The sequence below is a fragment of the Pelophylax lessonae genome (assembly GCF_965119305.1).
Source record: "Pelophylax lessonae genome assembly, chromosome: 3".
Taxonomy (NCBI): domain Eukaryota; kingdom Metazoa; phylum Chordata; class Amphibia; order Anura; family Ranidae; genus Pelophylax; species Pelophylax lessonae.
In genome coordinates this window covers 98,141,915-98,155,867 of record NC_138770.1, presented here as the reverse complement: position 1 = coordinate 98,155,867, position 13,953 = coordinate 98,141,915, and the positions used below count along the sequence as shown (strand labels likewise).

At 42.6% G+C, this 13,953-nt stretch overlaps 1 protein-coding gene across 1 annotated transcript in view; it reads right to left on the bottom strand.

The window, feature by feature from the left end:
• CLU (clusterin) overlaps positions 1-13,953 on the bottom strand; it is a 66,111-nt gene that overhangs the window by 19,371 nt on the left and 32,787 nt on the right. The window contains exons 2-4 of the mRNA XM_082249636.1: positions 11,060-11,161; positions 5,971-6,119; positions 4,254-4,424 (exon numbers count right to left, since the gene is read on the bottom strand). Coding sequence (XP_082105762.1) covers positions 4,254-4,424; positions 5,971-6,119; positions 11,060-11,144 — 405 coding nt within the window. The 5' untranslated portion in view covers positions 11,145-11,161. The remainder of the gene's footprint in view (positions 1-4,253; positions 4,425-5,970; positions 6,120-11,059; positions 11,162-13,953) is intronic.

Here is a 13,953-nt window from a genome sequence, read left to right as displayed (position 1 = left end):
CCCTACTGTCCCCAATTTGTCTTGGCCCTGTGGACAGCCATGCAACTGTAGTTTTCAGGTGGTGATCTGGTTTTGCTCTCAGTACAGGTTTCCTCTAAGATGGCGATATGTTTTTCTCCTTCCAATCAGAAATGTTATTTTATGGTACAGAGCACCTTGTCTCCATCTCGATTCCTAATTCCTGATGTTCTCAGCCACTCTCAGGCTTCACAACATTTCTAGAAGTAAATATAGATTTTCTTTTCCATTATAGGCTGTATCATTTCATGTTGTTGCTCATAATCAGGCAGAGATAAATGCCATCTGTTTCCTGCTGCCTGGAACAAGGATGCCAGGTTAAAACTATATGTATAAGTAAATGAAAGCGTAGTTCAATGTTAACAGGAAACGTTGAGAGCTGTTGGTCAATTTAATACATTTTTTAACAGTTACAAGTTTATAAGTAAGCATTTCATATTTTCTTAGAATCAGTTTTAAAGCAAAAAGTGTCCTGTCCTGTTGATAAAAAGTTTGCATTTTATGCTATAATTTCGCCTGTTTCTATTACAAAGCATAGCAAAGTGGTTTACAAATAAAATAAAGGCTTTTTTTTATTTACTGTTACCATTTTTGTAAAGGATAAACAGACAAATATATATATATATATATATATATATATATATATATATATATATATATATATATATATATATATATATATATATATAAATGTTAGCTTATGAGATAAGGGAAAGAAGGGGTTCATTTGAACTGATAAACATTAATGTAGGGTTATTAGGGGGTTAAATAGAAACACAATGGGGTTGATTTACTAAAACTGGAAAGTGCAAAATCTAGTGCAGCTCTGCACACAAACCAAGTTCGAGTTTTTTTTTTGTTTTTTTTTCAAAGCATAATTGAACAAGCTGAATTTAGAAGCTGATTGGATGCCATACACAACTGCACCAGATTGTGCGTTCTCCAGTTTTAGTAAATCAACCCCTGTTTATTTTATAACTTGCTTTTATTGACATTATATTTAGAGCAAAGGTCATCCCTTCGCATTTGCTATGAATGAATCAGCTAAGTTACAATGAAGCAATAATAGCATGCTGAGTCATAACTTTTATCGACACTGCAGATGCTGTTCTGTAACCGTTAGTTTACATAGAAGCAAAAAGATCTATTCCTGTGTAAGTAGAAAAAGTTTTTGACAGCCAGGAATTGGCAGTACATGCAGCTAGAGAACTGTGGGGAAAACAAAAGGAGAGGGAGTACAACACATGTCCCAAGTATTTAGACCAGGGGTGCCCAGCCTTTTGAACAGCGAGGGCCACTTAAGCGACTTGGTAACCGGTCGCAGGCCACAATGAGCAGAGCGGGCGGATGACAGGTCCGTGTCCACTCTGCATATGCAGAGCAAACACATACACTGCCCACACTACTCTACGGCCCGCTCAGACGGAAGGGGACGGATCCCCTTCTGTTTTTTTAGTGGTATCAGATTGGAGGTAGGTGGGTGTAAATGGACACAAGTCCATTTACATCTGCCACTCCATAGAGGTAAATGGAGGGTCCTATTGAGTCGGACCAATTGTGTGAAAGGGGCTAAGGCACTGATCAGTTTGAAAGTAGCCCAGTGACTACAGAACAGATATGCCCATATATACACTACGATTTTAGTAATAAACGTACCTTTAATAATAGCCTTCCATTCAGGTATGGTGTGCTTTTGCTGTACCAGGCAGAGTGCATTTGGTATCACAGGTATATGCAGAAAGCCCTTTGAATACCCTTTGAAAACGTCACCGGATGTGACGAAACGCGTCAGGACGTGGACCACACAACATGATACGTGACACCCATTTGGAACGCAAGCCGGAATTACCTCCGCTCGCCACTCTGCATGGTACTGTTTGACTGTCACGGATACTATCATAGCGGGATTCTTGCGGGATCTGCTTAAACTGGTGGCTGACATACTTTTTACTTGCTACTTGAATAAATCGCTTTATAAAAAATAATACACTATCTGGAGCTTTTTATCCTTTTAAATCCTACATCATGAGCTGCCTCATGGAGGAATAAGGAAGAAAACAACCATCGGCACAGGAGGATCTTAAAGGGGACTTACCAATAAGTGAGATTGGCCGCAATACTATAAGGTATATGAGGCCCACTATATTCGGTAAGTCACCCAATTTATAAATTGCTGCACGGGAAGAAGGCACCCAGCACCTGCATTTTATTTGTCACTCATTGAATTTTGTGAGCACTTGCACAGGTCCCAGGAAAAGGAACAAACACTGAACATTGGTTTTCTGATTTTTATGACTTTTATGATTTTGCACTTTTGACTTTTATTGAAATATTTATAAATTTACAAATTTTGGATTAACTAATTGGCACAGTATTTGCACTTTTGCACTTATATTCGTAAGAATATTTAATATATTTATACTGTTTTAGCAAGCGCTGTAGATAGTCCTAAATAGTAGGACTATTTTTCCTTTATATGCAGAAAGCATTGGTGTATGCAGCTCTGCTCCACAGCCCCTTGCTTTCTCTACTGCTGGCTTTATTCACAACGCTGATGCTCTGGGATGGCGGGTCGGCAACCCAGGATCTGGGCTCGCCAACTCGCCATCCCAGAGAAGCAGAGCCATCTTAATACCATCATGGGCCCCTGGGCAAAGTAATGCACTGGAGCCTCTGCCAAAGGTATGTGTAGCATGTCCAATGTTCACAAAACTCCACAAACTTGCACAGCAGCTCTGAATCTGATTAGTGGGATTCCGTATGGGAAAAACACAGCATGGTATATAGTGTCCTACATTATAAATTCCCCTGGTACCTTGGTGTTCAGTGTGAATTCCCCCTTAAAGTGGTTCTAAATGCAGATCTTTATCCAGCAATGTTGCACAAGAAACTCGGCTCTCTGGGACTCTCCCTCCTCATTGGCAGAGACAGCAGCGGTGCACCATTGGCTCCCGCTGCTGTATTGCAAATTCAGTGAGCCAATGAGGAGAGGGAGGGGCAGAGACAAGCTGTGGCTCCATTTCTGAATGGACACACAGAGAAGGGCTCGGCTCAGGTGCCCCCATAGTAAGATGCTTGCTATGCGGGCACTCAGGCAGGAGGGTGGAGCCAAGAGCGCCAGCGAGGGACCCAGAGCACAGAGCAGGTAAGTATGACATGTTTGCTATTTTTAAACAAAAAAAAAAAAATACAAGACTTTAATATCTCTTTAAGTTGATAGTTTGTGTAAATAACCTTGTTACATCAGTTGTCACTGTAAATGTATCTTTTATAGGTGTTCACTGTAAATTCTCCCCTTATAAGTAAAAATGCACCTCATTCATTAGTGATCAGTGTAAATTATCCAGTTACATTGGTGATCACTGTAATTCTGTTACATTGGTGGTCAGTGTAGATTTCCCTGTTACTATTTCCAGTATCTATTCCACATTACACTGGTGATTGGTAGTTGATGTAAATGCCCTCATTACATTGGTGTTCAAAGGCAGAAGGGCCCTTTTTTATATTGGTGGTTCACTGACCTCAGTTATTGGCATTAAGTGGGAAAAGGGCCGCTGGGTGAAATTGACTGAAATTCCTTGGTGGCTAGCAGATCCTTAGAGGAAACAGGAGCTCTTCTGGACACAATGATTCCTCCAGACTCTGCACCTAAACTATGATGGTTAATATGAAATACTGTCCACAGATTCAGGACATGGCCAGGGTGCTTTCATTCACTAAAAGTACCCTGGCTGTCATCCAACCACTGAGGTTCTAAGGACTAAGGATCTCAGAGGCCTCTGTGCACTTGCAGGGGATATACAGCTGATATGCCCACCATTGTTCCCCACAATATGCAGAGCTGGCCTACAGTTAGGCCTGGATTAACAACGGAAACACTAAGCAGGTAAACTGGACTCCCTTTATACATCTCAAAGATTAATTTTCAATTCTGGACAGTTCATTTAATCTCACTCATTTGGGCACTCACTATAGTACCCAAAGCTGGTCATCCAAAAATAGTAGAAATTGTATGAGGACCATGTACAGTATATGCACTGATAACATACCAGTGCAAAGGCCACTATCCTATGATACTTTTTCTTTCAAAAACACAGAGAAACCATAATAGTGAAGTATATATTCTGGTTCCTGAAGGTTAATAAACATGGCCCTTTGCCTTGGAAAAACTGACTGTGTGTGCTCCAGAACTATTTGGATTCTGTATTGTAATAAAAGTGAAGACATGAATTCACCTGACGTCCAACCAGCCCTGATCCGCTTCTGCAGGTCTTGGAGTAGAACCTGACACAGGTCTGTTTGAGGCAAGGCTTACATTCCTCCCACAGTGCCAGCATTGTGTCATTGCAAATTTCCTGGGTCTCAGAGAGCTGCTGTTCGGACTCTAGAGCCTGCTTCAAAGCATCCTAAGAATAAAAAAGAAATAAGTTAAAGCAATAGTTCAGCTGCCAATGTAGATAAGGGACGCATGTAAATAAAAACAAACTCTGCGACTCCTGGTGACATCATATTGCTGAAACGCGTGGAATGGAGTCATGTGCATCATTGTGTCAATCCCAGTTTTGGAATTTCTGGTCCGTGGAGCACAGAGCATCTGGGACAGTGGTTGTGTTAAAGCTCCATACTCCTTTATTTGCTATAAGTGCAATTTTAACTTTTTAACAAATACATTTTAAGGTATAACACTATGGAAGCTTGTCCATTTCATCCTTTATTGTTCCAGTACTGATGCATAATAGAAAACTGTAAAGAGGAGTGAGGAAGAACCCCGTTACACTGCCAGGAATCAGAGGAGTCATCTTTATACAGTGCCTTTTGACTCTATAGGGGGTCTTAATTTCTGGGGAGTGCAGTTTGTGCGGGGGGAGCATGAGTGAAAGCACTTTTACGTCTGTATGGAAGCAGCACGTTTATTTTGCACACCTAAAGACTATGTTTAAGACAGAGACTGTTACTTGTTATTGGTGCATCAAAACTCATTGTTTGAAATATTGGTTATATGTATTTATGTAGGGGGGAGGGATTTGGAGTTTATTTTATGTATTTTCATCTTATGATTTTTATTCACATTTTGATCACTGGATATAAATTGAAGGATATTGCATATATTCTATCCCTTTAAGGGAGGGAGGTGTTTTTTAGTTGAGCTTACTATCAGTTTGATATAAGGTAAAGCACACTATCACGTCATTACGTCATGAACGATTTTGTTCATTTATTCATTTATCATTTCCAAGGGAGGTGTTTTGTAGCTCCATGCCAGTCATTTACCACACATTTTAATTTGTGACATAGTGCATAGTCACATCACTTCACAGGAATATCCTAACTATACCAATACCACCCACAGCAGAGGGAGGTGTATTACAGTCCTATACATAGATATATAGATTTTTGTAGTGCCGCGCCAGCATTCATCTATAAAGTTGAATAATGCTCTTGTTTAAGGTGTAGGTCATTTACATACCTCCAGAGGCCTGACTGGAATACGCCTTGGACATTGCTAGGGCATTGCAAAGTGAGGTCTAGTCACCTCCTCCATCACAGGAGTGAGATCTCAAGTGTTGAGCTCAGAGCTACTGCATCATGGGGTGAGATATAGCAAGTGAGGGGGTTTAAATCAAGGAAAAAGCTCATTCCTGTAATGGTGGAGATGAGCAGTAAAAATGTGATCTCGCTTAGCGACGTCCTTGCAACATCCTGGAAGTCATTCGAGTCAGGCTTTGGGAGGTTTGTAAATGCCCTGCACCTGTATAGCAAGGGCATTAGCCAACCTAAATCAGAGCTGCACAGTTTGTTTTTATCTACAACCACCCCGTGCGGTTTTTGTAAAGTTAAACCCTTCAAGAGGCTTGTATCATGCTGCAGTAGACATCAACAGAGAAAGCCTAAAATGTAGTCTCAAGATCCCCAATGTAAAGACGTGATAGATAAAAGAAGTGAATCAATTACCTCCTTGTTCTTCTTGGTCTCCTCCAGCGTGCGAAGGATCTTCTGATGCTCTTCTCCAGTTTGATCCATGAGCTGTTTCATCTGTCGCACTCCATTCACAGCATTCTCAAACTGTTCAGTGATGTACTTTCTTCCCTCTTCTGAGATTTCTGCAGAACAAAGACAGGCATAAGAGCAATTTTCATCAACTGGCAAATGTACAACAGACCATCCACCAAAATGACAGTGTAAGGTACTAAGGTGACACCTGGCTGTCATGCGTGCTGATAAACATCTCATTTAAAACCAGGAGGCTCTTGTTAAGATTGTGATCTATGGTCCAACGTGTGTTCAAGGAAAGCTGGCCATACACTGATCAAAGTCGAAAGATCGACTGGCTGGCTTCCAATCAGTATGTGGGCTCCCCAACTCATCAGAAACTGATTGCTTAGGCTGGTCATACATGTTCAATTTTCTGTTAGATTTACCACAAACTACATAATATGAGGTCAAAGCTAAACAACACTTTCACATGTATCCAATTAGGTAGGCCTTTGTACTACATAGTTGAAGGTAAATTTCTAGGAAAATTGTACAGAATGCCAATAGTGGGAATAACACTCGCGCCAAATATATTAGCAAATAAATAATAAATATATAAATGTATGGAAATATACAGGATTGCAGCTGCTACACATCCACCAGATGGGCGAACAATATAGCTACTGTATATCTCGAAGTTTATGACCTCAATTCTAGCAGCGCAAATCCTACCATACATTAAGGTGCATTTGTAACTAATATAAAATAATTACTCCTGTGCGTTTTAATGTGCTACAGTGGAAAAAGAGGGGTCACCCCCTTATGTGAACCATATATCCAATGCTCAAACTCAAATAAAATATTGTGCAATTCTCAAATATTCTTGTACAAAAGTTTTTATTAAAGAAAAGGTATAAACATACATCAAAGCAAGGTATGTGCATACAATACGAAAAATGGAACATATGGAACAGGTAGCAGCAAAACAAGATACAAACATAGGGCGTGAGCCAAACTGAAAATATTGTAAACTAGGTGAAATTTGTCAGCAAAAAGTTGTTAGACGGGGATCAAAAATCCCCCTAGTGGCATATAATGCAATAAAAACAACAGGAGGAGAAATCCTAGGGTGTTCCATTGATCAGATGTAGTCATGGTCTGAAAGTACCGAGCAAAAAGAAAGAGCGGCACAAAGAGACAAAGGAAAAAGAGAGGAAAGAAGAAATGAGAAAGGGAGACAAACAAAGAAAAAGACGACAATAGAAGAAGACAAAGAGGAGGGTGGGGAAGAGGAAGGGAGAACGGGTCCTGCGGGGCGAGCGCCCAGGGGGCATTAAATGGAGAGAAGAGTGGTCTGAAATCTGGAAGGGGCAACATTCGAAATCCAGGGGTCCCACACCTTAAGAAATTTGTCATGAGAATCGGAGGCTATAGCGGTCAATTTTTCATCAATTAGAATATCATTCATACGATTTTTGACCGACTCAAAGCTAAGCAACGGGGTCTTCCAGGATCGGGCTATCGTCAATTTCGTAGCTGTAAACAAATGCTGGGCCAACTGACGTTGCTTACGGGTCAGGTATAGGCTTACAGAGAAGTGCCTCATACGGGTCCCTCATAAGTGACCTGAAAAATATTACGGAGCACAGCATAGATCCTGATCCATAGTCTGCGTACCTTGGGGCATCTCCACCAAATATGCGTCATGGTCCCCTCCTGAGTGCATCCACGGAAACACAAGGGAGAATATGCAAGTATAAATTTAGCCAGCATAGCTGGGGTATAACACCATCTGCAAAACACCTTATATGCGTTTTCCAGAATTAAAATATTACGAGAACATATTGAGAGAGCTGCTGTCATGTGCTGCCAGTCTTCCCTGTCCAACGTACCCCCCAATTCCAGTTCCCAGTTGGAATGGTAGACAGTAAAAGGGGGCGTATCGCAAGAAACAATAGAGGCATATAGGAGGGATATGAGTCCCGGTGAGTGGGGTCGTGCCCTGCAGAGGCTTTCAAATGGCGTGAGCGTATAGGGTAAAGGCTTATGTTTAATGAGTTGCTGAAGGAAATTTTAGAGTTGCATATATCGATAATGCTCCTGCAAGGGGATATCATGCGAGGAGCGAAGGGCCCCAAAAGGGAGTATTCCTCGTAGGGGTGAATAACGAGTGGACATCTACAAAGCTGTGATCCACCCACCAAGAAAACTGCCGTGGGTTATCAAAGCCAGGTGGAAACATAGGGCAAGGAAAGAACCGTAATAGAGGCAAGTGGGGAGAAATCAAATTGGCCGAATATTTAACAGAAACCCAAAGGCGAAGAGAATGAAGAAGGCAAGGGTGCAGGTCTTTTTTGGGGGGAGTCAGAAAACCCTCCAGAAATCCTACGAGCATACAGGATGCATTTGTTAATGCGGGGTCTAGAAGAACCCCAAATAAATTTCAGAATTTTATGCTGATGATTACGCAAGATATGGGAAGGAATTGGAACCGGTAACACACGAAAATAGTACAACAGTTTAGGGAGATAAGTCATACGAACAGCAGTGATCCTACCGAACCAAGATAAAGATAGGTGAGACCAAGAAGAAAGCAGGTCTGTCAAGTGGCGGACAGACCTGCTTAATAAATGGTTTTGACTTATGAAAATACTACACCATGAGGAGTCCCTTGTTTTTGTTTTAAAACCCACCCTGAGATATACAGGTCACCCTGATACCCAGGAGAGTGGACAAGAGTGTACCCTGATACTGGAGTATTTAAACAAGCATTATATGATCCAGGTTGCCATATGGTAACAGGGATCAACTACATCTGGTAAGCTCCAACTCCGGCCATCCCTGCACGAGTGTCTAGGAGATACCCACCATCACTGCTCCCCTGCATGGTTGTGATTACTTCACTGGGACATTATAGGTTATACATGCACTGGACTTTGAGTGGATAACCTGAGTGGATAATTTGCACAGGGCACAGAAGCACTTTATTGATTTATATGTGTGCACCTTATTAATTTCGTAAATTTTGCACAATTATTTATTTATATTTAATTCTGTAAAGGATTGGTATGTCACTAAGAAGCTTGAATATTTGAGAATTGCACAGTATTGTATTTGAGTTTGAGCATTGGATATATGGTTCACATAAGGGGGTGACCCCTCTTTTTCCACTGTAGCACATTAAAACACACAGGAGTAATTATTTTATATTAGTCACAAATGCACCTTATTGTATGGTAGGATTTGCACTGCTAGAATTGAGGTCATAAACTTCGAGATATAGCTAAATTGTACAGAAAATTGTAAGAAAATTGTATAATGTATGGCCAGCCTTAGCTGACTTTTGTCAAAAGAATATGCAGCCAATTAGCTCCAGCTGTTGATGAGTATATACAATGTCCTCAAGGGGGGATTCCTCCATCCACCTGGCTAGACGAAAAACAATTATCTGCATGTGGCCTTGTGTATAGCATACCAAGCAAGCAGACCATGTATAGCAACACACAGTTCAGCATTGAGGGCTGTCTTCTGGCAACTGAGTACCTGTAATAGTATCAAACACAGAGCCCTGTGGCTAATTATGTTTTTATCTACAGGTTGCAGTGATGTGATAATGTTATACACACTCAGAAGATATCTGGCTCAATTCACTAAGCTATAGCACATGCACTAATTGCCATCAAGATAATTATTTTCAGCTCATGAATGCTTTGCCATTGAAAATAACAACCGTTATGGCTTATTTATTTAAACTTATTGCCTTATAAAACTGCTCAGTGTCATTCACAGAGTTAGAAGAGTCAGAATTTTTCCCACAGTAAAGAAATGCTGGGGGGATTAGCAGACAGTGTGACAGAAAAGGCTGCACTGCATTTAGATTAAGTAGACAGTTGGAGTTTGGAACCTGAAAAGCTTTGACGTTTTCAAAGACAAAATAAAGTCTAAATAGGAATTCTGAAACCTTCACAAACAGGGGAAGGGAAAAGGAAGAAGAATGTGAGAAAGAAAGGAAAGGAAAACAGGAAAATGGGAGAGTAGAAGGAAGGAAAGCTACAATAGAGTAAGGAAGGAGAAGAAGGAAAAATAGGAGGAAGGAAGGGGAAGAAGGAAGGATAGAAGGAAGGAAGCAGAAGAAGGATAGGAGGAAGAAAGGAAAAGAAGGGAAGATAGGAGGAAGAATGTGAAAAGAAGGAAAGATAGGAGGGTGGAAAGAAGAAGAAGGGAAGATAGGAGGATGGAAGGAGAAGAAGGAAAGATAGGAGGGAGGAAGAAAAAGAGGGAAAGATAGAAGGAAGGAAAGAGAAGAAGGAAAGATAGGAGGAAGAAAGGAAAAGAAGGAAAGATAGGAGGGAGGAAAGATGGACAAGAAGGGAAGATAAGAGGAAGGAAGGAGAATGAAAGATAGGGGGAAGGAAGCAGAAGAAGGAAAGCTAGGAAAGGAAGAAGAAATGAAAAGAAGGGAAGATAGGTGAAAGGAATGTGCAGAAGGGAAGATAGGAGGATAAAAGGAAGAGAAGGAAAGAGAGGAGGAAGGCAGGAGAAGAAGGAAAGACAGGAGGAAGGAAGGAGAAGAAGGAAAGACAGCAGGAAGGAAGGAGAAGAAAGAAAGACAAGAGGAAGGAAGAAGAAGAAGGAAAGACAGGAAGAAGGAAGGAAGGAGAAGAAGGAAAGACAGGAGGAAGGAAGGAAGGAGAAGAAGGAAAGACAGGAGGAAGGAAGATGAAGGAAAGAAAGGAGGAAGGAAGGAAGCAGAAGAAGGAAAGACAGGAGAAAGAAAGAAAAAGAAGGAAAGATAGGAGGAAGGATGGAGAAGAAGAAAAAAAATGATGGAAAAAAAGAAGAAAAGGAAAAGAAGGAGAGATAGGAGAGAGGAAGGAGAAGAAAAAAAGAAAGGAAGGAAGGAAGGAAGAAAGAAAAGATTGGAGAGAATAAGGACCAGAGAAGGTATGAAAAGGAGGAAGGAAGGAAGGAAGGAAGGAAGGAGAAGAAGGCAGGCTAAAGTATGTAAAATAAAAATGTATTATATGAGAATAATAGTGTTACAGAATACAGATTATGATGTACTCACTTTTCAGGTTTTCGGGGGGTAGAAGAGCCCCTGTAAAGTTGAGCAGAACGGCCACTAGCAGCAGCGATAGAGGAACCATCCTCATTTTCTCACTGGATGTCTCTGTGAGAAGAACACAAATATAAATGAAGGAATCACCTATTGCTAAGCCAGTCTGAAATATATAATACCTAACCTCTGATACAAATTAGAAATGAAAAAGACAATAGGATGGCTCTATATCCATGGCTACGAAGGAACCCATCTAGACATCGGCCGCATATCCTCCAGGGTTTAACTTTTTTTTTTGAGTTCTTTACCATCTGCATGATACTATGCCTACCACTAATAATAAAAATATATAAAAAAATATTTTGACCAGTTCTAACGAACGAACACAAGACCTTGCCCCCCAGAAAAGACACACAGACTTGTTTAAGTTGGAATTGGGGCAAGGCCACAGCTTTATTGAACTTACCAACTGTAACAATATTAATTTACCACATACCGATGCCAGTTACGGTCTATACCGTGAGCATCATAACAAACACAGATAGTCTAATAGGCCTGTCTCCACCATCAGTTCGAGACAGGCATTAAACTGATCCCAGACTTTGAGGGCATGGCCCATAAAGGAACATCCATCGCTGGCAAGGTAAAACTGCCTATAAAGCTGTGGCAAATTCACAAAGGGTGGGCAACTCTTGTGAAGTCAGAATCTCCTCAGAGTGGTGAGACGTGCCACCCAATCACCTCGTGCCTTAGTAGCCAATCCTATTGAATCCACTTAAACTCCCTGTTTATATCAACGCCCATATAGCTGCTAAGCTCCCAGCAGTCAAGGCTCCCTTTCCCTAGAGGATGGGGTCAAGGAGCCTTCATTCACCTGTCCGGTGGCCTCCTACCATCTTCCTAGCCTTCAATAAGGTAGGGATGACAGAATCAGAGAGACCTCTGTCTCTCAACACCTGGCTTTCAAAAGCCACGCCGGTAAAGCCAGAGACTGTAAAGCAGGATGGAAGATCGGCCCTTGAGACAGTAGATCTGCTCTCAGAGGAAGCCGCCAGGAAGGCCTGACGACCATCTGCACGAGGTCTGCGTACCAAGACCGACGAGGCCAGTCTGCAGCCACCAGAATTACCTGCACCTGTTCCGATGCCAACCTGCAGAGGAACCTGGACAACAGCTGAATCGGAGGCATAAATCAGCCGATACCGCTGCCAGGGCACCACCAACGCGTCCATGGCGTCTGCCAGAGGATCCTGGCCATGAACCTTCCCACCTTTTTGTTGAGACGGTACATGAACAGATCCATGTTTGAAGTCCCCCACCGGGCACACAGGAGTTGAAACACCTCCGGATGCAGGGACCATTCCCCCTGATCCAAGGACTGACGACTCAGATAGTCCGCCAGCCAAAATCACTGGAACCTGCGCCTTGGCCCAAGATAGGATCTCTGCCACTTCCCTGGCCACCCGGGCACTCTTGGTGCTCCCTTGGTGATTGATGTAAGCCATGGTGTCCAGGCTGCCCTCACCCAAAATGGCAGCCGAAACAAATGGCGCCAGAATGTCAGGAACTGGCCTCCACGGGAATCCACCAGGGAGACCCCCAGGACAAGGTAATAAGCCCCCACACCCCCCCATGCAGTGTGTACCGCAGAGCGCCCCCCAAAGGGGGCAGGGAGGTAGGGACTGTCCAGACCGGTCAGGGGGGGACACTACAGAGACCGCATGTTCTGACATCCCCAAAGGAGTGGGCCCACATAACTCCCCCTCAGATAACTGTCCCAGAGACACGGGGGGTAGCATTACTCACCATACCACAGACCGCGGGCTCCGCTCTGTAACGGAACATCTCCTACCCTGAGTGGGGGTGCCGTCAGCCAAGGGAGGGATGCTGCAACACAGGGCGTTCCAGAGTTGAGATGTCCCGGCGAAGAAAATCCTCCGCAGGCTCGTCTCCATCCACAGATGCACCGTCGTGGTGAGGCCTGGGCGGACCACAACCTGCACACATTCGTTGGTCAGGCTGGGACACCATAAGGATCTAGATTATCCAGTGCGAGGCCCAGCCTAGCTGTCACTTGTAGTTCTCCAGGAGGATCCCCCTGACTAACTAGCGATAGTGAGTGAGGAAAATAAAACAAAACATTTTTCAAAGGAAAAACTGAGACAGGAGTCCCATCTGGGAAACCTAGACCAACTCCTGAGCTAGGCAGCAAGAAACTGAAGAGCAGCACTGAGTGGTGATGGGTAATGTCTGAGGGATAGCCCCCTAGAGGTGTGTCTTTGTGTAAAGCTTTTGCTAAGTCTTTTCACTGCCTAGCCTGCTCCTGCAGAGGGCGCCATTACCCAATGGTGAAGGAATACTGAACAGGCTGCGACTGTCAGAGGACGTAAGAGAAATAATGAATTGAATCTATTTTGGAATAAGGCTGTAACATAACAAAATGTGGAAAATGTGAAGCGCTGTGAATACCTTTCGGATGCACTGTATGCTCGTCTTTGGCGCGTTGTTGCGCTTTTTGCACAGCGCAGCCTATTCATTTCAATCGTTTTCCCTGCATGCAACAAATGCAGCAAAAAAGTGTATGCACCTTTTTCTGCGTTAAGCTTTGTGCATTTTTTAACTGACTTGTTCGCCGCATTTGCTGCACATTATCGCACTTATACAGCCATGCTTTTTACTTGGTGCTTTTGGGGTGCTATTAACAATGCATGGCATTGCAAATACAATACATGCAATTTTGTGCACATTCACATGCTGCTACACTGATATGTGAATGTTCTCGCACCCCTGAAGGTTTATTGCGCCCGGTGTTTTGTACATTAACCTGATACAGATGGAATAATACAAACCCACCTGGTGGAATACAAACAAGATGTTATGTAGAAGCAATATAACAGATGTGT